This window comes from Schistocerca nitens, chromosome 2 (assembly GCF_023898315.1).
Source record: "Schistocerca nitens isolate TAMUIC-IGC-003100 chromosome 2, iqSchNite1.1, whole genome shotgun sequence".
NCBI classification, from domain to species: domain Eukaryota; kingdom Metazoa; phylum Arthropoda; class Insecta; order Orthoptera; family Acrididae; genus Schistocerca; species Schistocerca nitens.
The window spans coordinates 742,863,623-742,891,524 of NC_064615.1; the positions used below are offsets into that span (position 1 = coordinate 742,863,623).

Sequence of the window (27,902 nt, forward strand, 5' to 3'; positions counted from 1 at the left end):
TTCTTCTAAGTGGCTGGTCCTCAAATGATAAGTTTCAAACGAGAGTCAAATGCTCTGTGATTCAAGGAATTAATCACACACTCTTGACATGTAACATAACTCATCTTGCATGACAGGACATTTACTTTGAAAGTAACGCTTTTCAAACCATCATTCACAATATTTTCCTGAGACCTGCTACAAATAGGATCGTTTCAGCTGTTGCCAGAGAGCACCAGAAAACAACCGTTACTGCACAAGTGCTGCTATGATGACAAAGGAGGCTCGTTTGTTCATACGTATAAAGCATTAAAAGATCTTACATGTCATATAAAAACAGGACATCACAGGATATTCCAAAAGCATCAGAATTTAGTAAACAATACTAAAATGCTTAATTTGGCTTGAAATGCACATTCGGGTATGTCCAGATTCACAATGAAGTAGGCCCCAACCTGATTTTAAGCTTTTCAGTGTGGTTTTCAGGATGTAAATTCTCTTGGAGTACGAATACTGTACTAGCTCATGTTTGGATCTTTATTGAGGCATAATACCATACGTACCACTAGATGAAAACATTTACTTCAAATTCAGCGAACAGTTGGAACTAGCCAGTACTTTGGAATGCAACACTTAATTTCAAATAAATTGACAGCCTCAGCAGAAAAGATTAATAAAAGCCAAATTTCTGTAGCAAACAGTCCAAAATAACTTCATTAGTCTGCTACACAATTAATGCTTGACTGCCAAAAACGTGAAAACAAAATAAATCTGGCAGCTTGAGCATGCCAGATAATTTTTTCCAGTTAACATCTGGCTGCATGCTGATACACCTAACAGCTAGTAACCAGAAGCAGTTGCAGGTACTGCTCATACGCTACTCAACTGTGCAAGTGCATATGCCCTCTGGCAATTGCTAAAACGAACCTAATGTAAACAGTTGTGACGTCACACTCATCGGTAGCAGTTTGTTGTTACAAAGTATTGCATAGTCTTAGTCCTGAAGCCTTTGAAATATTTTCCTGTTGGCAGACGCTTGTGTGCACAGTGTTTTGTTGTTGCATTTCCTTTGCAACTGAAGTTTATTTTTGTTTTTTCTCTTGGTTATGTTTCATTGCTGCAATATTATTCTGCAGTAGCACGATACACCAATATTCTTTGTTAGAGTATCAGTTGTTGCGAATCAAAACTATACAAATTTAACTGAAAACTAAAACAACGAAAATTTCCTGGAATTCCAAAGAATTTCTGGCTATTTCCCCATTTTCTCCTGGATGAAAAAATTCCCAGGTTTTCCCCGGTTGTTCCAGGGCGTATACATACTGCTGGTGCAAGTTTTCAGATCTGACAGCGCTTCGGTGGCGAGTGTGTATCAATTCCTCTGCTCTTTTATTCACGTAGCTCTCATTTAACATCACACAACTAATTGCAACTTTGTTCCAAAGCCTTCCATAACATTAAAAATCTGTGTGTCAGTAAACAAACCATGACCTCTAGTCACTAGCCAATAATGATGACCACTATACTAGGCAGCTATTCTAAAAAGTGTGTGTGTGTGTGTGTGTGTGTGTGTGTGTGTGTGTGTGTGAGAGAGAGAGAGAGAGAGAGAGAGAGAGAGAATTTATATACTGGATCAGAAACAGTAAACAGTCCGAAAATCTTTGAAGTGTGTTGCAGGGCAGGATGTACTGAAAAATAATTGTTAAGAAAAAGTACAATATGTTGTGCAGTTATTCAGTTAATTACCACTTAAGTTAGCCAATCAGGCATTTGCACATGCAAATTGGAGCAGCCCGTCAGATACATTTGGTGTCAATTGTTGTCTCAGCATAGAGGTTAGCACCTTTGGTTTCAGTTCAATCCTTACTACAGTTCTGTATCCAGTTTTTTTATCACACACTTAACGGTTTTAGGAAACCGAATGAAGAACACAATGGCCTGACTGGATAACTTCATTGCTAATTAACTTGGAAATGGAGCAGAGTATCAAGAATTTCCGTAACAATTATTTCTCAGCACAATCTACCCTGCAACACTCTTACAAGCTTTTCAGACTGTTTCTGACCACCACGTGTATGTTCACAACTTTGTGTAATTTCTTCACAATTCTCCATGAAATGATTCGAGTTTTAAGAATTTTTTTGGGGTAAAAACATTCACAATACACATAACTTATTGAACAGTATATATTTGTGCTGCAAATTATTCTAAACACAATGTTATATTAAGATATATCAAAATCAGTCTTTTCTTTAACACCTGTTCAGTAATTAATCAATACGGTACAATACAATGGCTTCAATAAAAAATTGATTATCACATATTGGCATTAAAATTACACACACACACACACACACACACACACACACACACACACACACACACACACACACAGAGTACTAAACAACAATGCTCACAAATGTGTATCATCCAGCTTGTTAATAAAATAAGATTAAATGACACTGACATGTTTAAAGTAATAATAATAATAATAATAATAATAATAATAATTACTTGCTTGTTTTAAAACTAAGAAACCTCATGTAAATTCCCACTCAACCCTAAGTCCTTTGAATCCCTTTATCTACATCCCCCCCCCAACACACACACACACACACACACACACACACACACACACACACACACATTCTGAATCTTTTTTGTTTTCCTTTTTTTAATGTAACAACAACAAAAATTCTTCGTTAGGTCCCAAATATTGCCTCAATCATTTCAGGCACTTTGTATGCCCATCACAACTATTTTTGTTTAACTAACCAGTACCCCATCATTTTCAGGCTTCTCAATTTTTCTACATTCCCTATCACCATATTTCTTACTACTGATTCGCCATTCTGTAAGGGTACAAAATTTATTGTATGTCTTACACCTCCTCACTTATTCCATCAAATGACAATTTTACACTATTTTAAACAGATTTTTGTTGGTTCTTAAACATTTTTTTGTTGGTTCTTACAAAGCGCACGCTACTGCAATTCACTTTTCCTACTTTTCAACAGGAACTTTTTCTTCTCACTGTAATTTCCTCCTACACCAGCCAAAGCACTTTTTTTTCTACTTATAACATTATTTGCTGGAAGACTTTTCTTTAAACCTCCTGTTGCAAGCAGTTTTAGCTTCCGTGTATCTTGCCTTATTACCCTGTTAGCCACATAGCATCATTCTCAAATAAGGAATTGGGTGCCAATTCTTAAAAGCCCAAAACTCTGCAACCATTAACGAAACCACTACACAAGAGAATGAAGACAAATACAACAATATAACTAACGCATTAAATCATAAACAACATCAGTGATAACTTTAGTAACTGAATCAAACACACAACAATCGTATCACAAACAAATAAGAGACAATGGAATTATATCCAACAGGAAGACTGGTAATAAACAATGAACAAACATTATCCTTCTCATTTGTAAACTACGACACTACATCATATTCACTATTTTTTATGCACTGAGAAAAGTCTTCCACATACTGCTACAACAAAAAAGAAATATTTTCTATTTACCACCACCAAGAAAACTGTAAGGCACATTTCAGAGTAAGAGTCAACTGGTTATAAAAGTGATGATCATCAATCTTTCAAATCAAATTTGAACAAACGTTACACTGTCAAGTTCACTATCTGATTTGAATGCGAAAAAAATAGATTTTGAGGCAAATACTGTGTAATCATGCTATCATTATGCAACAGTTATTCATTGGCAAATCTAGGGCCAGTGATGTGAGAAAGGAGAAAACATTGTTGAATTGTAAATGATGGAATATAAAATGAATAAATATTACACAACTGCACACAAAAAATATTGCTTTCAGTTACAGGAAATAACAGCTTCAAATTAGTGACTGGGACTACAGCAACTAAATATGAGATGTGATGCAGAAAAAGAAACTGAGAAGCTACAGTAGGTGCATTTCCACATAAAAGTAATAAATAAATTTCTCTCTCAGTACTTGGTGACTTGCTTCCAAGTTCAAATCAATATGAAACTCAAGGCATACATTTCAGCACTAACTTCAGGCAAACACAATATGCCTTACAGGGCTCTTTTCAACCACTGAGAGAAAATTCTCATTAACAAGGCTACATAAAAGTGTGAAATGTTATTTACAATTCATGCTACAAAAAATGAAAATGATCTTATTATTCAAAGATTCACAAATGAGAAAATTTAACAGAACAGCTACAACTGAGAGTTCAACTTGTTACACGAGACTTGACAGAAGGAAATACTTGCAGTGGATTTTGAGGAAGTTCTGAACGTTTCACAAGGCAGGTTGTACAAGGAACATTCGAAAGTGCCACAAGCAAAAGCAAGGTGGAGGACCTGTGGGGGTGGAAACAACAGTGTTAGATTAACTTCGCTAATGAAATTTCATATGCAGATTAAGAAATACTAGTTTCATATTGATGCTCGAACCACGGGAAAACATTGTTGTCACAGTGATAAAATGTGTGTGGCACATGCATGAGTATATCCTTTTGAAACATTTTGCTGTGTTATAAACAGTGTGTCTTACTTCTGAAAAGTACCCTATATCAAACGAACCATCACCGACACCCAAGACACACCTGTTTTGTATATTTCATCCAGCTTTGCTGCAACCTTTTCATCAAGACCATAAGCAACAAGTTTTTGATAGTCTTCAGTCACTTCAGTTTTTACTTCTTCTTTGACAGACTTTTCTTCCATTGTCACTTCGCCGTTCCCCTCCGCCATAACTAAAAGAAAATAATTACATATTAAATATGTGACACAACATTAACTGAAATTTTCACATCGCCAATTTATTGAACTACATAACTATGAAGTAATCAAACATATCTAACAACACTTTAACAAAACTACGATCATATGTGGCATGAAACTAAATTTGTGACTGGATTGAGGACTTTTTGGTAGTTAAGATATTGCCTTGGATGGAGAGCCTCGGCGCGTGGTCTAAAGAAGTGTATTGAAGCCCGAACTGTTGATCTGTATTAATGACCTGGCAGAAAATATTAATAGTATCTATTTTAGCCTACAGTCACTCTTTTTCTTATTTTGCTTGCTGGCTACCAACTTCGGTATGCAGTACAATCCTCAGGCCATCTTACAATCAAAAATCTTGTAGTACATAGTTGAAATAATAACATATACTACAGTTCTCACATTACTATTTTAAATACATACTGTAATTTTTTGATCATAGGATGGCCTGAAGAGGCTCCTGTGCACTGAAAGGGGTAGCCAATAGGCAAAATATAGAAAAAATGCGACTATAGACTAAAACAGAATTTCATTGGTTGCTGTTCCAACCGGCAGTTTGTCGGGAATATGTAATATGAATAGACTACTAATCTCAGACAATCTGTGGATGAATCTGTTATATATAATTAAGTTATGTCTGAAAAATGATGCAAAAATACTCAAGTCAGATCTTGATAAGCTTTCAAAGTGGCACAAAGAGTGGCTACTTGCTTTAAATATTCAGAAATTTTAAATTCTGCACCTCTTAAACATGAATTCCCAGCACCCTATGCCTGAAATTTCAGTATGTCACAACTGGAAACAGTCAATTCCTATGAACATCTGGTGTAACAATTTTTAGGGATATGAAATAGCATGATCACATGCAGTTTACAAAGGAGACTGTGTACAAGCCACAGGTGACCATTTGAGAACACTGGTCAAGTCTGAACAACCATATCAAATAGGACTAACATGGGATAGTAATGTTTAAAAACAGGGGCAACAGGAATTGTCACAGTATGTTGACCCGATCATAACAGTAACACTAAGGTGCTGAAAAACCTGATCTGCTTGAAGCCACAATGTCAACTATCCTTCAGAAATGGGCTTTCAAGTTTTAAGAAACTTGTTAAATGAGGGCTCTAGAAATATGCTTAGCCACCCCCCCCCCCTCCTCCCCAAATGGACCGCTCTCATAGGGACTGTGATGACAATTAGGATATTCCCTTTCCCACACACTTGAGAATGGTTTTCAGAGTACAGATACAAAATATTTTCGATATAGCAAAGTTCATAAAATTAAAGCTCTGTGCTGGCCAGTGACGTCATCAGCACTAATTTCTTTTTTAATTAATGGGAGGCAACAGATTAACCTCAACTGTAGACTTAAGTCCATATATGGAGCAGAATACAGTGAATCACAGCTACATGTTTAAAGGACAGCTACCACACCTAATCACAGAAGGATACTATCAAACAAAACGTTAGGCCAATAATGTAACAGCGCAAGTCATTTTTGTGTTTCTCCAAGTGGTGTGTATTTCATGTGAAAGAATGTGAAACTACATGCAAGAGTGTGCAGAAAATTGATAAGGCAGTTATCATACCGCTAAGCAAACCCAATACGGCTAGCTGACGGGGAGTGTGTGAATGTATCCACAAGTGCAGAGCACATTTGTTGCTGGTGCAGCTATATTGGGCCCATTGGCCACGAATTGCCACGGTAGACTGTCATCACTGTTATTTTGATGAAGCGGTAGTCATGTTGGAAGTCACGTTTCAATTGTGAATTGGTAAAACAATTGCCATGCCCCTGTCCATGTATCTTTCGCTTTTTGGGCATTTTTTAGTTAATACTTATGTCCCCACTGAGAACCTAAACTTTCCCGAATGTTTCTGATAGTTGAAAGGTGTTGATAACAAGAACATCTACAGCTGAAATGGCCTTAATCTTATATTGGGGGCCAATACTACACTAGTTAAAATATGTGAATGCAAAATGTCATGCTGCCAAACTTGTCCCAAGTACTGACTAATAGTAGCTTGTTGATAGCATCACTGGTCAAAGCTGATAATGTACCAAAATCTCTTCTCTTTCCAATATTTAAATCCACAGTAATTCTTTCAACATAATCAACTTATCATTAAGAAATGTGGCACAGCTTCCAAGTGGAAGAGCAGCAAGTAACTCAACACTTTTTTAAAAGTACAATGAAAGTTCAAAGCTGGATCTTAAGTGTATAAGCTACTTTGCCGAAGTGTAAAAACATGTAATTGCTTTAAAAAAATACAAAAAGCCTGTAATTCTCTAACAATCATCACTTGGAAAGGCAAAACACAGTTTGCTATTATCACGAAAACTGTCATTGGCATGTAACATAAATCTTTAAATACTAGTTCTATGAACAAAAACTAGTCCACATTCTGGGACAGTTCTACAAAACTATCAGGAAGTCTAAGTCCGCTCCTGAGAAAAATGTTTGTGGGACATCTAGATACAGTAAAGGACAATGTCACTTATCTACGACCAATTCCTTTTCGCTATGCACCACTGACTGGAAAGCATAACATCTCTTCAAGGTCAGTGGGGACTAACACTAAAACTGTATGAACACAAATTTTACTCATAAATGATTTCTGCTTCTCTTTACCAATGTTCCATCTGGTTCTTAGTCTTTTTACTTGCTTCAAATATAGTACACACAGATTATTTTCATAGTGGCAGCATAATATTACCTGAATGTGGCTTATTTCAAAACAAATTTTCATTTTATCCCAAGATCATCATTTCTTCTCAATTTAGATAGTGTATGCCCTACTATATTATGTTCTGTAACAGCTAATTCCTTACCAAAAATATGAGAAAATCTTAAACTTACTCAAAAAGAACAATTATTTGGTATCAAAATAAGGAGGGGGAGGATAAAGAATTACTGCACTTCATATAGCCATGCACTATGATTTGTTGTAAAACAAAAAGAGTTGTCAGTGCAAAAGAGTTGTTAACATTTCATTGTAACTAACAACCTATACCATATGTCCTACACATGACAGAAAAGAAGCTGTATATCAAAGTGCAACTGGTAATTCAACCTAGTTTAAATAAATATCAGCATAGCATGAACCATACGGCATAAAAATATACTGTAATAAATAATTTCCATTTCTAAGCAAAATGTAGGAATGTCATTACTCCTTTACCATTAAATATTACAACCAGAATAAATATGAGATATTATGCACACATTTTCCACCTGAGCTATTCGACATGGTGAACTAACATAATTCATTCGAATCAAAATTTCTGGATACCTAATTTAATATATGGTTTGCTATTATCTCATTACAAAACCCTATGCACTATTAACCAGAATAACTTCAAGCATATCAGATTGAATTGCAAGACGTATTGTCATGTACTTTCAGGAAGTGTGGACATAAGTGGAAAGGAATGATATCACGAATACTAAATATGCAAACAAAACTTGTGATGTTGATCACAGTGGTGATTCAGTGGATTTCATATTAAACATACAGTATCACAACCTACATTCTGAATTCAATGTTTTACACAACAGCTATAAATGCTTAAGTACTCTAAAAGCACAAAAAGTGATGGCTTGCATAAATAAATCTAAATTCCCTCTTGGCTAATGCGTCCCCTTCTCTCTCCACAAACACTGATGGAACTCCCATGTTCTCAGCTTTCTTTTGTGAAAGAGAGCACTTGACCAAATGCAGGTGCTTAATTGACTATTTTTGTAACTTCGAAATATCTCAACACTCCCTCTGTTTTCAGTTTCGATGGTTTATTTCCTGATTCTGATACACAGAGGCAGCTGTACAAGACACTGCAGCACACGGAAGTCCTACTTCCAAGTAAACCATTTTCTCCAGTATAAGCGCACCCACATGTTGACATCACCACAGTAAACACAATTTCATCATTTCATCTTTACTATTAACTGGTGGAGCCACTAAAATTATTGTATAAAAATGCACTCCCAAAACGTGCTTTTTGTTTTGTTTCAGTTATTCACGTGCTACACAACTGGCCATGTGTTTTTAGAACGTGTTGTCTTTTTGTCTTTACCATCAAACACACTTAATAATTTTGACTAATTTAAACGATTAACAACACGCTCTGCATGTTTCTAATTCTTAGGCACATTAGGTAAACAAATAGTTCAACGCGCCAAGGCCTCACCACCATTTGTTTTGAAGACCTACAAAACAAAGTATTTCAGATATCGCAATGCCCTACATAATATCACAACACACAATAATTTAAATATCTATTACGTCACGCTTACTAAAAATATTTATTACTTGCGCTTCATGACTGCCGCATCTCACGAACGTTTTGAAACACTCGTTCACTTCATACCGGCCGGCTATACGGTGCTATGGTTCTGTGTAACCGTTTACAAAAATATCCAGCGTTGTTTGCAGTTTAGAAGTATGACGCCATAAAGTAAACACGACTACATTTCACTAAAATTGCGAATTTTATATACTGATTCCTGTTACGTACAACGTTCGTCTCAAACAAAACCTGCACTGCATTACCTCCAAAATACAGTAAACGAATTCCTCCGAGAGGGAAATGGCGGCAGACAACGTCAACGTGATCGCGTACAAACGGGGTCTACACGACGACGCGCAAGGATAATCTCAAACCCAGCGCCATTCACACAGGGCTTGCCTTCAAATCATTGTACTGCTTTTCTCATTGGTCGAAGAAAATAGTGGCGGTAATAAGAAACACCAACATGCTAAACGTTAGCGGTCAGTCAAGACAAAAACTGATGCATTTTATTTGCGCCTCTTTAGGACGCCCTTAGTCGATGCAATGTAAAAATGTCTATAATCTGAATAAATTGCGCTAAATATGGTATAAATGTTTTACGTAACAGACTGTTTACACAAGTGCCTCCCTAATACGTGCGTTTCAGCGTTCCTTGGGACTTGGAAATATTTTACGGAGAGCTGAACTTGTACAGCGTAATTATGAAAACTGCGTTTTTAAAGTAGTGTACGGCTCACAAACATCATAGTGGTTTACGTTGGTGCATATAATGTAGCTCCTTGTGCTACAGCGCCAGTGGTGGTTATTTTCTTGTTGTCGGACACTCCAAACTGAAGAATGTCGTAAAACGAGCACTGAAACGCTTCTCGACACTGCACTCTTTGTATGTTGCTCCTTCTGGTCTCCCACCAATATTGCAATACTAATCCAACAAATGTCAAAACTCTTGTTTATTGATAGTTTTTTCAAATCTGCCTTTTGTTCTCAGAAACTGATAGCAGTTTCCTCCATCTCACCTAAATATGCATTCCGGTACCGAGATGCCCATACTAGGGGGGGCAAGGGGGAGGATCTGTCACTCCCCCCCGCCCCAACGGCTCTCAAGGAAAGGAAAAGCGTATTATTCGGTGTTCTTCTTTAAAAGAAATTATTTAGAAGTCGGTATTACGCACATTTTAACAGGGCCGGAACTTTTTATTCAAGTCGACATTAATCTTCCAAATTACTAAAAGTACTCCATACCTCAGTCTACCCCCCCCCCCCCATACAATCTAATGTATATGCGACCTTGTATCGGTAAAATTTTGGCATATGCCAAGGGGAACCTCAAGGAAAGCAACTGAACGTTACACAGCGTAGTAAACGTACGTTAACAAAAACACAGTTGCAGTAGTGGTAAACAAAAGTACAGGAAATCAAAATTACGTGTTATAGGTAAAGTAACTTTCATCGTGCTTCATTTGATATTTTAAGGTTTCGTTTTCCGTCATCAGCTATCGATCTGTTTAAATAAAATGTACGTATGGTCCCTGCATACTTGTAATAGCAAGTTGCATTTTTTTCAGTGTCTGATTCTGAGTGAGATCATTAAATGCAATAATCAAAATCTAGCAACTGCCTATATAATCGTTTTGCGTGTATGTCTTGCTGTATTATAAACAGTTTGTACCGTCAACGTGCTGAGAAAAACTGACTAGAACGCTGCACAGCAAAACACTTGCGCTCCTGAAGACAATGCTATCCCGAAACGCTTCAATATAACACCGTACATGGTTTCTCCACATGTTAATCTAACTTACTTCATTTATGTAGTGACTCGAAGTCTACGGCAGACTTCGGTTGAACAAGTATTGAAATCGGCCTTTGTAATAAATGGGCAAGACCATCATGTGTGTCGACTCCAGTGAGCTCAATGGTCGACTACCGATCGTCGTGTAGTGGTAGACGTAGAGCATATCTCTGAATGTAATGGTGGAGTGAGTCTGTTGTTGTGTATGCAGGGGAGGTCAGCAAATGTTACAAAACACTAGTGATGAGTTTGATTTATGATATACTTTGACAAAGTTAACACTATCAAACGGTCTTCAAAGTAGCGAAATTGTTTCAATTGGGCGGTGAAAATGCATACATTCCTTGTACTTTGGGTTCTCACTGTTTTGGGCGTGAACGGGCAGTATGAATGGCAAACGCGCGATGCTTTCGACGAGATACGTCAAAAAATGGACAAAGTTACGTCTGATAATTGCCCAATCCAGCGTGTGGAGGACTTACGACTACCAGAAGATTCAGTGTCACATATTCCAGACATAAAGGACATAAATATTAATCCAGTGTTCCCCAATAGAACTGCGTTGTTACATCTTCATAATATGGCAATGAGCAGGTCTTTCTTTTGGAGTTACGTATTGCAGTCACGTTTCATTAGACCAGCAATAAATGATACATACGATCCTGGAATGATGTATTATTTCCTTTCAACGGTCGCAGATGTCTCGGCAAACCGATACATCAACGCTAGTGCCATATATTTTGCTCCGAATTCTTCATACACTCCGTCGTATAGAGGATTCTTCAACAAGACCATGCCACTTTTTGCACCCAGAACTTTCAGGTAGGTAATGCGTACACAAGTGTTGATAAGTCAGACTAGTCACAAATCATAAAGAAATACAGAGTGCTGCTTTACGCTTCAAAGAGCAGAAATTGTAGTTCAGGTGATCCACAATTTCTTGACAGTTCGATCAAAACTGCCTTAGTCTGAATAGACTCAACAATATATGATTAATACCTGGTAAAAAAAAAAAAAAAAAAAAAAAAAAGAGTTAGGCCTAGTACCATATCATCTGTGCAAATCGATAAACTGGATCTTAGTGGTCATTTCCCAGAGTGCCTAAAAAGAAATGGTTTTCCCTTCAGACAAAAAGTGACAAGTCCTCTACTAGTAGTTTTCACTTTCCTCTGGTTCATATACGTTTCAAAATAATTTATTGTTGCAAACAACAAAAATGTTTGCATTGGCCAAATATTGATATCTTGACAGTGTCGGTATGGTTTCCCGTCCAAATTCAGTCAAAGCTGTTCAAATCGGTACTTCTTTTGTGCAAGCTTGTTTCAGAGCAAAACACTGTGCTGAAGCTACACTAATTGATTTTCCTGTAGGCTTAAAGCAATTAATGAAGAAACTACAGTATTATGGCACCCTGGGCTTGGAATTGTTCCTCATTAAAGAAAACAAATTGTAAACTACGAAAGTGAAAAGTTTCAGTTTGCTCAGTGCTACTCAGGGAGTTCTTGAAGAATCATTGCTAATAACAATGCTGTTTATAACTTATCGAATATTTGGTTTAAAGCTAATTATTAGGCCTAATATTATTTTCAGTTGATCCGATGTTGGTATTGACTGCACATCTGTTAAACTTGACAATATACATCTGGATTTGAAATCAGCTTGGAACAGTCGAGACCACAGTTGGGCCTTAGTCTAGAGATGGCAGTAGGCAGCATGTGTGGAAGAGTGTGTGTGATTTTTATTATTGAGTAAACTGCACACGTGTTTATGAAAAACTTACATAGTTCGTGTTATGATTTCTTTCACTTTCATGTGGGATATGGCATTCTTTCTGAGATAATTCTTATACAAAAAACAGATAATCTGTACAGGGTACCATAATACTGTTGTTTCTTCATTAATACTGAATTAATTGCCTTCAGGAAAATCAAGGCCATCAGGTGCTTGTCTGAAATTTTCATAACCAAAATATCTTGTAGCCCTTATTACAAACTTAAATACACTATCAGTCCCATTTCTCTTCGTATGCAGTTATATCTTGCCTATAAAAGAAAACTGTTTGTCAGCATAATACTCTTCAAACATTAAACACAGATACCCGTTATTAATCTACTTAGGCTTTTTGTTAAATTATATTCAGAACCACATCAACTCTCTGTAAGTGTCTTCATAAATTAAAAGTAAAAATGTCTGAAATAAAAGGCTTTCTGTCCAGTTTTCTACATCTTTCATTGTCTTTCCCTTCTATTTTTCACCGACCCCTCCAACCTCTGTTATGTACAATGCACTTAGCTTCTCACTCTTATTAACTCGTGCATGATGTTTTAGTAGTAATCTTGTGTCTTGTGACCCTCTCTTCCACCTTCAAGTTATCAGGTTTTCAAATCTAAATCTCGTCCAATGCTGTCCTAACAGTCTTTCCTTCTCATCCCATACGGTAAGTCTCCCTTGACCTGTGGTTCCGGTGACTTTCTCAAAATCTACCCCTTTTCCTAGACCTCTCCAGTCCTTTTCCTTCACACTTCTTCATTCCCCTTCAGCCCTTCTACATGAAGAAGGGGCCGTTGGCTCTGAAAGCTTGCCAATCACAACTGAATTTATATGTGGTAAGACAAGTGAAGAAGCATACTCCGGCTATCCAGTTGAGGTCACAACACGGAAACCGTTTTAAAATCCACAATATGGTAATGCACGATTCCCGAAAAAAAATTTGTGAGGTTGCTGAGACTGTGGACATCTCAGCTGAGCAAGTGCATAATATCCTGCACAGAGAATTGGCTATGAAGAAGCTGTGTGCAAAGTGGGTGCCATGATTGGTCACTGTTGACCAAACGCGCATCGGACGCAACATTTCTGGTGGTGTTTAATAGCAGTCCACAAGATTGTTTGCAGTGGTTTGTGATGGCTGATGAACCCATGCTTCACCTTTACACCCATTTGTCAAAATGGCAGTAGAATAATGGACAAAGGCTGGTGAAAATGTACCAAAGAAGCCTAAGGCCATTTTGTCAGCTGGTAAGGTAATGGCTACTGCTTTTTAGTTTTTCCAAGCAATAATACTCATAGATTACTTGGAAAAAGGCAGAACCATAACTGGACCGTATTATGCTTCAGTATTGGATCATTAGAAGAAACTTGTGTTGGCTGAAAACGTACCAGGTTTGGCACTCAAAAACGTGTTCTGTTATCAGCATAATGCACTATTCCACACATCAGCGATAACAATAGCAAAAGTGCATGAAATGGACTTTGAATTAGTTCCCCATCCAGCCTATTCACCAGACTGAGCCCCAGTGGTTTCTTTCTGTTCCATAATTTGAAACTTTGGCTTGCCGGGAAGAAATTTTCATCAAATGAAGAAATGATAGTTGCAGTCAATGAGTATTTTGGAGAAAAAAATATTTTTTTCTGTGGGATGAGAAGGCTAGAATGTATATCCCTCAAAGGAGACAATGTTGAGAAATAAGGTGAATTGTTTATGAAACAAAGAATTTCTTGCTTTTTTACAAGATTTATCAGATCACCGTCTTATGTTCACCATTACATTAACTAATTTTACCAAAAATTCCAATGACGTTGTTACAGTCTAACCTAAGAGAACAAACGACCAGGTAGCTTTATTTATAAACCATATGAAATTAAGGATGAGAATTCAGATTGGCTACTGACAACTGAATCGTGATTCATTGTACTCGGTTCCTGTCATTAATCATGTGAGCTGTTACCAACATCAGAATGTGACCCCACAGTCAAGGACACCATAAGTGCATTCTGCTCATCATTCTAATTAAGTTGCTGATCCTTGAAATTATTGGTATCTATTGTTATGCTATATTAACCTCCATTTGGTTTAATTTCTTAAGACATGAAACACTCAATGAGTTGATAGTATTCCTATACACATTTTTTTAGGGTAAACAGTGGAATGCATTTACTGTTGCTTCCTCAAACCACACCCCACAGGAAGAAATTAGTTCCTTGGATACCAACAGTTTTACAGCTTGCAATACATGAATTTCTAGTAGGAAATCATTTTTCTATTGGGCAATGAAGTGGAACATTATGACGACCAAGGTAGATACCAGTTAAATTTTACATGCCACAACTGTAACACCACCTCCCATGAACCATAGATATTGCTAGGATGTGGTGTCTTCCGTGCCTCCCTATACCACAGGTACAACGACAACAACAACTACTACTATGGAGGGGTATCTGTGGAGATGCCAGACTAAGCTGGAGCTCCTGAATAGGGGTAGCAACCTTTTCAGCAGTTGCAGGAGCAACAATCTGGATAGTTGCCTGATCTGTCTGTGTAACATTATCAAGCATGGCCTTGCAGTGCTTGTACCACCAAAAGATAATTGAAAGGTGAAACTGCTACCACCATATATTCCCAAGGGCACACAGCTCTGCTGTTTGGCTTAATAATGATAGCACCCTATGGGGTACAATATTCCCGAGGTACTCTGCTCCCCCATTCAGATCCCATACAAGACTGATATTCTATGGATCGAAGCATGGAATGTTAGATCCCCTATTCGAGTAGGTGGGTTAGAAAATTTAAATGGGGGAAATGGGTAGGTTGAAGTTTGATATAGTGTGAATTAGTGAACTACAGTGGTAGGAAGAAGAGGACTTTCGGGCAGATCAGCAGCTATCAACACAAGTCATATAGGGGGAATGGAAGAGTAGGCCTAATAATGAATAGGAAAAAAGGAATTCGGATAAGTTACTATGAACAGCACAGCGAATGTATTATCGTAGCCAAGAAAGACAAGAACTTAAATGCCACAGTAGTACAAGGTTGAGAGTCAGCTAGCTCTGCAGATGATGAAGAGATTGAAGGAAAGCATGATGAGATAAAAGAAAACAATTGAGATAGTTACAGCAGATGAAAATTATTATGGTTTACTGGAATTTTATATTGGGTAAAGGTAGAGAAGGAAAAACAGCAGGAAACATGGCCTGAGGGAGGGAAAGAAATGCAGGAGCAAGACACCTGGTAGACTTTCGCACAGAGCATTATTTAATCACTGCTAACACTAAGATTAAGAATGATGAAAGAAAGTGTACACATGGAATAGGCCTGAGGACACTGAAAGATTCTTTATTGATTGATACCTGTAAGACGGAGGTTTCGAAATCAGATTTTAAACTTTAAGAAATTTATATGGCCAGATGTGGAGACTGACAAATTTTGTGGACTAAAACTGAAGAAATTGCAGAAAGATAGGAAATTAAGGAGGTGGGACCTGAGATTGAGGGTTTCAGAGGGAACATCAGACAACATTAAACTGAAATGGGACGGGTCTATAATAGAAGACGAATGGGTAAATTTTGGAGACGGCAGCAGAGGATTACATAGGTGCAAAGACAAGGCCTAGTAGAAATCCCTGAATACAGAAAGGAGAAAACATAAAAATGCAACAAGTGAAGCAGGTGAAAGGGAATACAGACATCCAAAAAATGACACTGACAGTATTATCTGTATGTGGTACCCCCTGTAAACTTGTCAGTACTGCAATACAACCATACTGCCGCCGACTCAGCCACCGCAGCTGGCTCCATCCATCACTGCCCATTGACACATTCACACCATAGGCCTCTCCGACAGCTTCTCTTCTTCAGTTGCTCCGGCAGTTTCGCTTCTTCAGTTGCTGTCTTTCTGCCTTCTGCAGTGCTCTTTGCTCTTTTCCAGCACCACATCTCAGAGTCCATTTCTTCATCTATTTACTCCAAGGGTTAGAACTCTGATCGTCATATCTGCTCATTTGAAGGCCCACCGGTCTGCCTCCTGTGCTTTGCATCCATTTCTCGGGGTTCATTTGTTTCCTAATCAGTCACTGCTGACGTTCAGAAACCCTGTACGGCACCTGCCATTGGTCAGGCCCTGTTCCCATCAGCCTCCAGTGCCCAACGTTCTGTAGGTACTGTACTCCATGAGGTCATGCCACTTTGTCAATGGGCCTGCACTCGTCTACGTCCCACAGCCCTGTCCCACAGCCTCGTTTCCGCTTCTGGCCTTGAACCTACAGGTAGTACAGCATGGACATACACTAATGTCTCAAGTACTTGCAGTGTTTTCAGGGAGAAGGCCCTGCACGACAGACAGCTATCTGTTGGTCTCTGCCCAGTGACACCTCTTCATGACACCATCTCATGTAACTCCTGCAGCCTTCCCCGCATTGCCCAGCACACCCTGTCCATATTGTTGCATCTGAGGTGGCTGCCGTCGATTCAGCTGTCTCTCCCAGCGGCCACTAGTGCCACCGTTGGTGGTCACTGGCTTCTCCACACTAGAGCCACATTGCCTCACCTTCAAGACACGCCTCCTCCCCTCTGATCTTTATGGTCTCAAGATGGCTCCAAGTATTGTATCTGTATACCTGTATGTTGTATATCCCGGAAACTAAGCTGTACCGAAATACTATCAGATTGCTGGCAGTGGTCTCACCACAACTCGACCACTGGTAACAAACACCAAATCAGCGGAAGGATACTTTCACTGCTGATAAACATAAAAATTTTTACCAGCAGTCTTACAGGAAGCTCCGCACAGCACCCAGGTGCCAGGCAGCACCACAATTATAGAATTATTTTCCTACACCAGTCATGTGGCATGTAGAAAAGACCATGTAAGCTTTCACTGGGTGTATATACAACTAGTTGCCCAACACATAGCCAGCCTGTTCCAACAGAGCTCCAGTCCTAGACATTAGCTGTCTCTCTGAGCAGTTAGTCTGCAACTGCATACAGCCACAGCATTGCCGACCATAGCCTTGTGGGACTCTACCTGCAGCACACTTCCCAAAGCACCTCACTGTCACCTTGTGCAGTTGCCACTTGCCACCATAGCCTCATTCAATTTAGCTTCTCTGTATGCTCCACGAGCCACTACGCTGCCACTGTGTGCAGGTGTTGTCGGCCATAGCCTTTTTGGATGCCACCTGCCATACATTCTTCGAGCCACCTAGCTGTCACCAAGTGCAGCTACTGCTCATCACTAACCGCTGCCTTGTTGAGACTCGTCCTTTATAAACACTGTGAGAAACTTCCTTTTTATGTGATTAAACTTAGCTGTGAGAACTTCTTATGGGTGAGATGCAGTGTTACCCATACAGCAGTTATTCTCATTTTCTTGTTCTCATGCAGTGACTCTTATTTTGTTGTGAAGAAAGGTTTCCATTTTACATGTTGATAGTGTTTGATTTTCAATAGCATAATAAAAACCTGGTCCATTGCTGCTAGTTGAATTGTGATTAAAGTGTGCTGTATCATTGCACCACAAGTACAAAAGACAGGAAGTGTAAATGGCTAAACAGGAATAGCTAGAGTACAGATGCAAGACTGTAGAAGCATGCATAACTAGGGGAAAGATAATGTCACAAAGAACAAAATTAAAGACACCTCTGGAGAAAAGAGGAGCAACTATATGAATATAGAGATCTCAGCTGTCAAGCCAGTACTAAGTAAAGAAGAGAAAGTTGAAAGGTGGGGGGAATATGGGATAGACAAAAAGGAATCAGTCAAACTTTAGGTATATGATAAATCAATCAAATCTAAAGGCCGTACATTCAATTAAATACATAGGAATTACAATTACAAACAACTTAAGTTGGAAAGAACAAGCAGAAAATGTTGTGAGGAAGGTGAACCAGACTTTTGTTTTATTGGCAGAATACTTCGAAGATGCAACAGATCTGCTAAAGAGACTGCCTACACCACATTTGTCGATCCTCTTTTGGAGTACTGCTGTGTGGTGTGGGATCCTTACCAGATAAGAATTAATAGAATACATTGAAAAAGTTCAAAGAAGAGCAGCGCATTTTGTATTATCGACAAATAGGGGAGAGAGTGTCATGGATGTGATACAAGATTTGGGATAAATATCATTAAAACAAATGATTTTGTGTTGGGGGCAATCTTCTCACGAAATTTCAATCATCATGTTTCTCCTCCGAAGCGTAAATATTTTGTTGGCGCTGACCTACTTAGGGAGATACAATCATGATAATAAAATAAAGTGAATTAGAGCTTGCACAGAAAGATATAGGTGTTCATTTTTTCTGCACTCTGTTCGAGATTGGAATAATAGAGAATTAGTCTGAAGCTGATTCAATAAACCCTCTGCCAGGCACTTAAGTGTGATTTGTAGAGCAACCATGCAGATGTCGATACAGATAGAAACACAGCAACCATAACGCATACCTTGCTTAATATGGTGTAGGTAAACCAATGGCATTCGAAACAGCTTCCATTCATCTTCGAATGGTTAAATACAGGTCCGGTATGGTTTTCAAGGCAATATCACATCATTCATCCTGCAAAATAGTAATAAGTTCAGGTAATGCTGGGGAAGGTGGATAGCGATCATGCACCCTTCTCTCCAAAGTAGATCACAAAGTCTCAATAATATTAAGATCTGGTGACTGGTGGTCAGGATAGATGTCAGATTTCATCCCCATGCTTACAAAATCAGCCCTGGATGATGCAAACTGAGTGAACACTGGCCCTTTCATCATGCAGCACATCATCACCACTGAGAACAAACATTGTTCCATGTTTCCAGAATGAGATTTTCACTCTGCAGCGGAGTGTGCGCTGATATGAAACTTCCTGGCAGATTAAAACTGTGTGCCCAACCGAGACTTGAACTCGGGACCTTTGCCTTTCGCGGGCAAGTGCTCTACCAACTGAGCTACCGAAGCACGACTCACGACCGGTACTCACAGAAGTACTGGCAGAAGTAAAGCTGTGAGTACCGGTCGTGAGTCGTGCTTCGGTAGCTCAGTTGGTAGAGCACTTGCCTGCGAAAGGCAAAGGTCCCGAGTTCAAGTCTCGGTCAGGCACACAGTTTTAATCTGCCAGGAAATTTCATTGTTCCCTGTGATGGACAAATGATCTCACAATTCATGGCAGTATTGCGATCTTCCAGAGTAACCATGCGACCCATGGGATACCAATGTTGCTGCCCAAGTAATCACCGAACCTAGCTATGTTTCACTCTGAATGTAAACTCAGCTGGAAGTTTGAAACAGTGTGGAACAAGACTCATTCGACCAAATTACTTTCTTCCAGTGCTCCTCAGTCCAGTTTTTGTGGCTTTGGTGCCATGTTTTGCTGTTAGGGGAATTTGCATCACTGGTGGGTGGTTCTGGTGTTCCTGCTAGCCCTGCAATTCCCTACTCGTGAAGCTCTCTTCATGTTAATTGGTGCCGACAGGGTTCACGGGTATAACATCCAGTTCTGCAGTGACTATTGTAGCTTTTGTTCTCTTAATGTTCCATAACAAAGCTCTTCAATGACTGTGTCACAGTTGCTCAACACAAACTTTTGTCCACATTATGACTTAGGAGATGATGTTTTTCTGGTTTCCATGTATGCGGTATATATCTACAATGTGGTACCTCTTGAAACACCTAACACTTGTCCTACCTTGGTTATGGAAGCACACACTATATGAGCATCAACCATTTGCTCATGTTCAAATTTACTTAACTCCAACATAATGCCCTCACAACTAAATACAAAACTTTTCTGACTACCACTGACACTTGCAACATACTGATGGCATTGTGTCAGAGTTACTGAAAAACCTTGTTGAGCTAGACATGACAAAATTATTCCATCTTCTGTGCAAGATGTATCAGACAGGCAAAATACCCTCAGACTTCGGGAAGAATGTAATAATTCCAATTTCAAAGAAGGCAAGTGCTGACAAATGTTAATACTACCGAACCATCAGTTTATTAATTCATGTTTGCCAAATATTGACACAAATTATTTACAGAAGAATGAAAAAACTGGGTGGAGGATAACCTTGGGGTTACACAGAAATGTAAGAATGACACAAATTATTTACAGAATGAAAAAAACTGAGCATAGGGTAACCTTAAGGTTTGATGAATATATCAGCTTAAGCAACAACTGTAATTGCCTTCACTCAGTGATAGTGTTGATAGTGAAGCATATATGCATGTGATCTCAGACCCATTTCCTGTTGAACTATGAATGTGTACCTAAAACATACTTCCACACCTTCAATTTGATGCACATGCAGAAATTACCTTTGCCATTATAGCACATTTGTCAATACCTACTGTGAGACTAGTAGCGCTAGTGATAATTATATCATATTGTTGTTGTGGTCTTCAGTCCTGAGACTGGTTTGATGCAGCTCTCCATGCTACTCTATCCTGTGCAAGCTTCTTCATCTCCCAGTACCTACTGCAACCTACATCCTTCTGAATCTGCTTAGTGTATTCATCTCTTGGTCTCCCTCTACGATTTTTACCCTCCACGCTGCCCTCCAATGCTAAATTTGTGATCCCTTGATGCCTCAAAACATGTCCTACCAACCGATCCCTCCTTCTAGTCAAGTTGTGCCACAAACTTCTCTTCTCCCCAATCCTACTCAATACCTCCTCATTAGTTACGTGATCCACCCACCTTATCTTCAGCATTCTTCTGTAGCACCACATTTCGAAAGCTTCTATTCTCTTCTTGTCCAAACTATTTATCGTCCATGTTTCACTTCCATACATGGCTACACTCCATACAAATACTTTCAGAAACGACTTCCTGACACTTAAATCTATACTCGATGTTAACAAATTTCTCTTCTTCAGAAACGATTTCCTTGCCATTGCCAGTCTACATTTTATATCCTCTCTACTTCGACCATCATCAGTTATTTTACTCCCTAAATAGCAAAACTCCTTTACTACTTTAAAGTGTCTCATTTCCTAATCTAATTCCCTCAGCATCACCAGATTTAATTTGACTACATTCCATTATCCTCGTTTTGCTTTTGTTGATGTTCATCTTATATCCTCCTTTCAAGACACTGTCCATTCCGTTCAACTGCTCTTCCAAGTCCTTTGCTGTCTCTGACAGAATTACAATGTCATCGGCGAACCTCAAAGTTTTTACTTCTTCTCCATGAATTTTAATACCTACTCCGAATTTTTCTTTTGTTTCCTTTACTGTTTGCTCAATATAAAGATTGAATAACATCGGGGAGAGGCTACAACCCTGTCTCACTCCTTTCCCAACCACTGCTTCCCTTTCATGCCCCTCGACTCTTATAACTGCCATTTGGTTTCTGTACAAATTGTAAATAGCCTTTCGCTCCCTGTATTTTACCCCTGCCACCTTCAGAATTTGAAAGAGAGTATTCCAGTTAACATTGTCAAAAGCTTTCTCTAAGTCTACAAATGCTAGAAACGTAGGTTTGCCTTTTCTTAATCTTTCTTCTAAGATAAGTCGTAAGGTTAGTATTGCCTCACGTGTTCCAACATTTCTACGGAATCCAAACTGATCTTCCCCGAGGTTCGCTTCTACCAGTTTTTCCATTCGTCTGTAAAGAATTCGCATTAGTATTTTGCAGCTGTGACTTATTAAACTGATAGTTTGGTAATTTTCACATCTGTCAACACCTGCTTTCTTTGGGATTGGAATTATTATATTCTTCTTGAAGTCTGAGGGTATTTCGCCTGTCTCATACATCTTGCTCACCAGATGGTAGAGTTTTGTCATGACTGGCTCTCCCAAGGCCATCAGTAGTTCTAATGGAATGTTGTCTACTCCCGGGGCCTTGTTTCGACTCAGGTCTTTCAGTGCTCTGTCAAACTCTTCACGCAGTATCTTATCCCCCATTTCGTCTTCATCTACATCCTCTTCCATTTCCATAATATTGTCCTCAAGAACATCGCCCCTGTATAGGCCCTCTATATACTCCTTCCACCTTTCTGCCTTCCCTTCTTTGCTTAGAACTGGGTTGCCATCTGAGCTCTTGATATTCATACAAGTGGTTCTCTTCTCTCCAAAGGTCTCTTTAATTTTCCTGTAGGCAGTATCTATCTTACCCCTAGTGAGACAAGCCTCTACATCCTTACATTTGTCCTCTAGCCATCCCTGCTTAGCCATTTTGCACTTCCTGTCGATCTCATTTTTGAGACGTTTGTATTCCTTTTTGCCTGCATCATTTACTGCATTTTTATATTTTCTCCTTTCATCAATTAAATTCAGTATTTCTTCTTTTACCCAAGGATTTCTATTAGCCCTCGTCTTTTTACCTACTTGATCGTCTGCTGCCTTCACTACTTCATCCCTCAGAGCTACCCATTCTTCTTCTACTGTATTTCTTTCTCCCATTCCTGTCAGTTGTTCCCTTATGCTCTCCCTGAAACTCTGTACAACCTCTGGTTTAGTCAGTTTATCCAGGTCCCATCTCCTTAAATTCCCACCTTTTTGCAGTTTCTTCAGTTTCAATCTACAGTTCATAACCAATAGATTGTGGTCAGAATCCACATCTGCCCCTGGAAATGTCTTACAATTTAAAACCTGGTTCCTAAATCTCTGTCTTACCATTATATAATTTATCTGATACCTTTTAGTATCTCCAGGATTCTTCCAGGTATACAACCTTCTTATGATTCTTGAACCAAGTGTTAGCTATGATTAAGTTATGCTCTGTGCAAAATTCTACAAGGCGGCTTCCTCTTTCATTTCTTCCCCCCAATCCATAATCACCTACTATGTTTCCTTCTCTCCCTTTTCCTACTGACGAATTCCAGTAACCCATTACTATTAAATTTTCGTCTCCCTTCACTACCTGAATAATTTCTTTTATGTCGTCATACATTTTATCAATTTCTTCATCATCTGCAGAGCTAGTTGGCATATAAACTTGTACTACTGTAGTGGGCATGGGCTTTGTGTCTATCTTGGCCACAATAATGCGTTCACTATGCTGTTTGTAGTAGCTAACCCGCACTTCTATTTTTTTATTCATTATTAAACCTACTGCTGCATTACCCCTATTTGATTTTGTATTTATAACCCCGTAATCACCTGACCAAAAGTCTTGTTCCTCCTGCCACCGAACTTCACTAATTTCCACTATATCTAACTTTAACCGATCCATTTCCCTTTTTAAATTTTCTAACCTACCTGCCCGATTAAGGGATCTGACATTCCACGCTCCGATCCGTAGAACGCCAGTTTTCTTTCTCCTGATAACGACGTCCTCTTGAGTAGTCCCCGCCCTGAGATCCGAATGGGGGACTATTTTACCTCCGGAATATTTTACCCAAGAGGACGCCATCATCATTTAATCATACAGTAAAGCTGCATGTCCTCGGGAAAAATTACGGCTGTAGTTTCCCCTTGCTTTCAGCCGTTCGCAGTACCAGCACAGCAAGGCCGTTTTGGTTAATGTTAAAAGGCCAGATCAGTCAATCATCCAGACTGTTGCCCCTGCAACTACTGAAAAGGCTGCTGCCCCTCTTCAGGAACCACATGTTTGTCTGGCCTCTCAACAGATACCTCTCCGTTGTGGTTGCACCTACGGTACGGCCATCTGTATTGCTGAGGCACGCAAGCCTCCCCACCAACGGCAAGGTCCATGGTTCATGGGGGGATCATATTGTTACTAGACCCATTAAAAGAACTCAGGAGAGTAAAGAGATAATAGTTTTAGTCATCTGTTTAGCATACTTACGAAATGAAAAAGAAAACCTGATTGCATATTATATGTGTAATAAGAAGTCAGTAAAATTAATCTGAAAAGGAAAGCTGTCAGTTTAGATCATCTGATTTAATATGCACCAGAGGCACTCTTATAAGTGTCAAGAAATACCATGTAATGAGAAATGCTCACAGTTGACGTAAAAGTATTTCCTCATGTAATTGTGATAAAAAGCTCTGCTTTTGAGAGTTGTGTCCGTGTTTGTTACTTTGTGGGATCGGCAAAATTTAATTTATAGGAGTGGGTGGTCCTTTTGATAATTGGAGGAAGATTTTGGTGCAGGAAATTTAGGTCAACTAAATGTAGGCTCAAATACAAAGGTTTTTGGAATGTAAGGTGTGGTGACAGACTGATCTGTAGTGTGGTCGAGGCATGGATTAAGTTGGATAGTGTCAGTTTGGGTATGAGTCAGTGAAAGCAATTAATGTGAATATAAAATCTTAGGTGTGGTAACATGCTGATCTGTAAGATAGCCCAAGGTCTAGTTTAGATTGAGACGTTGAGAGTTGATGTAGCAGTGTCAAACACTTCAAATAATTTGAAAATTTTTCCTTAATATTTAGGCAGTTGTGGACACTCTTAGCTCAGAAGGGCTACCTCTAATACAGATCTCTCAATATTTGCTAGAAGTGGCACACTCCTCTCCACAAGACACCATAATTTTGTTTTTGTATGTTTTCAGATATGCGCAAAATTATCCAAAATTTATTCATACAAAATTTCATAAATGAAATGCTCAATTGTTTCATATGACCTCTTGATCAAAACTATAGTAAAACTGTGCATTTTAAGTTGCACTGAAAAAAATTCAGTTTCTAACATTGGTGCCAAACAGTTGGTCCACCAGAAAGACAAGTGTAGCACCAGAAAATTGAAAACTGGTGATAGTATTTTGGCTATGACAGGGGGCAAATGCATCAGATGCTGTAAAAAATTGTCATTGTGGTGGTATTTTTGTAAAGAATGAGGAATTTGGCAGACTTTGTCCAGGGATAAAAGACTACGTGATTGTTCTAATTGATGGGGGTAAAAGTTTAAAAGCAACAGTTGCTAAGCATTTTGAAAAAAAAGTATTTGTTATTTATTGGAATAAGTTTGGTCCTGAAATTATCATTTCCAAATTCTGTGCATTCAGACCTAAGTGGTGTATAGCTGTGGGTCATCGGGAATGCACTCTGAGTTTGTACCATTCATCAGAATTTAAAACTAATGCATTTTACAAAATAATTAAACAAGTTTTAATTGACACAACAATACGCAGTGCATGGTCACCATATCTTCCTTAACATGATAAAATTAAATACCTGCAGCTATCGTTTATATGACTACCAGTTTCAGTGACTTAATACACCATCTTCAGGCCTTAGCTGACACTAGGGTGTGAACTCTGATTGTATATGCAATCCCATCAGTGATCAACGTCTATCATTTGGCTTCCATAGTGATGTAACAATGCCATCAACTAGTTGATGGTTGCAGACACAACTTTGCTGTTACAGTATTCTACGGAAGCCAGTTCAGAAATATTGGCCACTGATGGAATTGTGTATGGGATCGGAGTTCACCCCATTAAGCAATCAGCTATGGTCTAAATATGGTACATTGAGTCATTGAAACTGGTTTCCATAAAATTAAATAACTTCTAAATGATAGCTGCAGGTGTTTCATTTCATAATGGAAGAGAACAGCTTAAGACCCACGGACCATCAACACAAGAATGGATGTACGGCAATCATATTTTCCTGGCTTCTACAAAGATGTTGACCCAGAAGACGATGATGATGAGTAGTTCCTTCCCCATCTACAGTCTGTGGCTTCAGGCAGATCATGCATCATAAGATCTTCCAGGTATCATTATAGTGAAATAATCCAAAAGAATTTTATTGAGATGGTTTATCACTTGATAACGAGCTCCTTGTTGGAGCTTTCATGCTGAAGGTTTCATATATAACTTTACGAGTCACCACTTCCAGACATGATATCTTAAAACTGTGAAAGAGAACTTGAAGTGCAGTAAACTGATAGCTCTGCTATTCAGTTGCTCAGAATTCTGTGAAATGTTTTAGTTGAGAAAACTGTCAAACTATTATGCATCCCATCATGATTATTTTGTTCTAAGTGAAACAGTATAATGTAATACTATACCAGTTCATGTAATACTATACCAGTTCATGTTTTTAAGACAGAAATGGTCACCTTCATAAAACAGTTACTAAACTGCAGAAAATTATGTAACATCAGCAATGGATGTGTTCAAAGTACAGAAAAAATTGCCACCATCATGGAGATTTCATTTGCTACCAGGTTCTTTAAAGCTGTGTGTGATGGGGTTGGAGGACCTTTCAAATGTCTAGTTACAAGTGTTAACTTACAGTGCTCAAAAGAATATCAGATCTAACGCCATTTGATTTTCACACAGTTGTCACAAAAACATAACAAAAATGAAATTACTTTTTGTTGACAAGGCTTAGTTAGAATTGTCTAGGACAGGCCAAGAATATACTACTTCTGCATTCACTGTTGCCAAAACAAGAGAAAACCACCAGTTTGACACAACTTACTTGCAAAAAGTTCAAGTGAAACAAGTTTTTGGAAGTTAGTTGCCAAATTCTCAGACTTATTAGAGAATCAACCAGAATTCTGAGTTTCAATTTTGCAGCCATGCTATTATGTTTTCTTCATTTATGGCTACAGGATATGAGTTGGCAGAATTTGTGAGAGTACATCCAAGGAAGACAATGCTCTGATTATTTACATGCACCTTTGTGACCCTTAAGATTGTTTTACTGACAACCCAGGAGGGATACTAACTGGATCCTTGATCGGCATATTCTTGAGAAGCTGCCAGTTCCTGAGGAATTACGTTTAGGCAGACATTAGTATTCCCCAGGTAGGAACATTCAGAAAACTGGTGCAAAATTTAAACATTGCACCATTGACAAATAGATGTATGTATGTTTGTTTGTTTGTTTGTTTTTTTTTTTTTTAATAGCATTCCAACTTAGGATCCATTAGGCAGGTGACTTGAGGTTTGGGAATATTAGCTAAGCAGCCCACTCTGAGGCATGGGAACATCAGAAAAGTAACCACTCATGGTTGGACTTCACTGACTGTCAAGCATAGCACATTGGTGATAGGGATACTATTTATTTCAGAGGGGTAGTGTCAAAAACCACTGTGGATCAATACCAGTTAGTGTTCAATGAGAACTCCAGAATCAGTAGCAAATTCTCACTTTAAATAGACTTGGTTCAAGTTATTCATTAACCAAAAGTGAATTGTTAATCTCCAAGACAAGGATTGTAAAAGTGTACTTTGCCATTGTGTTTACTTAGCAGAATAAGATTTCTCTTCCCTTCAAATTACATTGTACAGCACAGACCATATTATAAAATTGAGGTATCTTTTAGATGAAAGAAAACATTTAGTTCCCTATGCAAGTTGAAAGAACTACATCAGAGGTGATTTTTCTGAGCTGTAAGGTGTGAAAATTGCCTATGTTCTGGAGCAAAATATGACTTCAGTTATCTCAAGAAC

At 38.6% G+C, this 27,902-nt stretch overlaps 2 protein-coding genes across 10 annotated transcripts in view; one reads left to right on the forward strand and one right to left on the reverse strand.

Annotated features, from left to right (window-relative positions):
* Positions 1 to 27,902, reverse strand: part of LOC126236961 (heterogeneous nuclear ribonucleoprotein R) — a 179,829-nt gene that overhangs the window by 78,052 nt on the left and 73,875 nt on the right. For 6 of the 9 annotated variants that reach the window (XM_049946660.1, XM_049946665.1, XM_049946659.1 and 3 more), the window contains exons 1-2: positions 9,063 to 9,296; positions 4,574 to 4,723 (exon numbers count right to left, since the gene is read on the reverse strand). In XM_049946660.1, coding sequence (XP_049802617.1) covers positions 4,574 to 4,721 — 148 coding nt within the window. In that variant the 5' untranslated portion in view covers positions 4,722 to 4,723; positions 9,063 to 9,296. The other 3 variants (XM_049946661.1, XM_049946663.1, XM_049946662.1) reach the window with 3 other exon arrangements.
* Positions 10,998 to 27,902, forward strand: part of LOC126236960 (uncharacterized) — a 62,363-nt gene continuing 45,458 nt past the window's right edge. Inside the window, exon 1 of the mRNA XM_049946658.1 lies at positions 10,998 to 11,653. Within this exon, the coding sequence (XP_049802615.1) occupies positions 11,163 to 11,653 (491 nt within the window). The 5' untranslated portion in view covers positions 10,998 to 11,162. The remainder of the gene's footprint in view (positions 11,654 to 27,902) is intronic.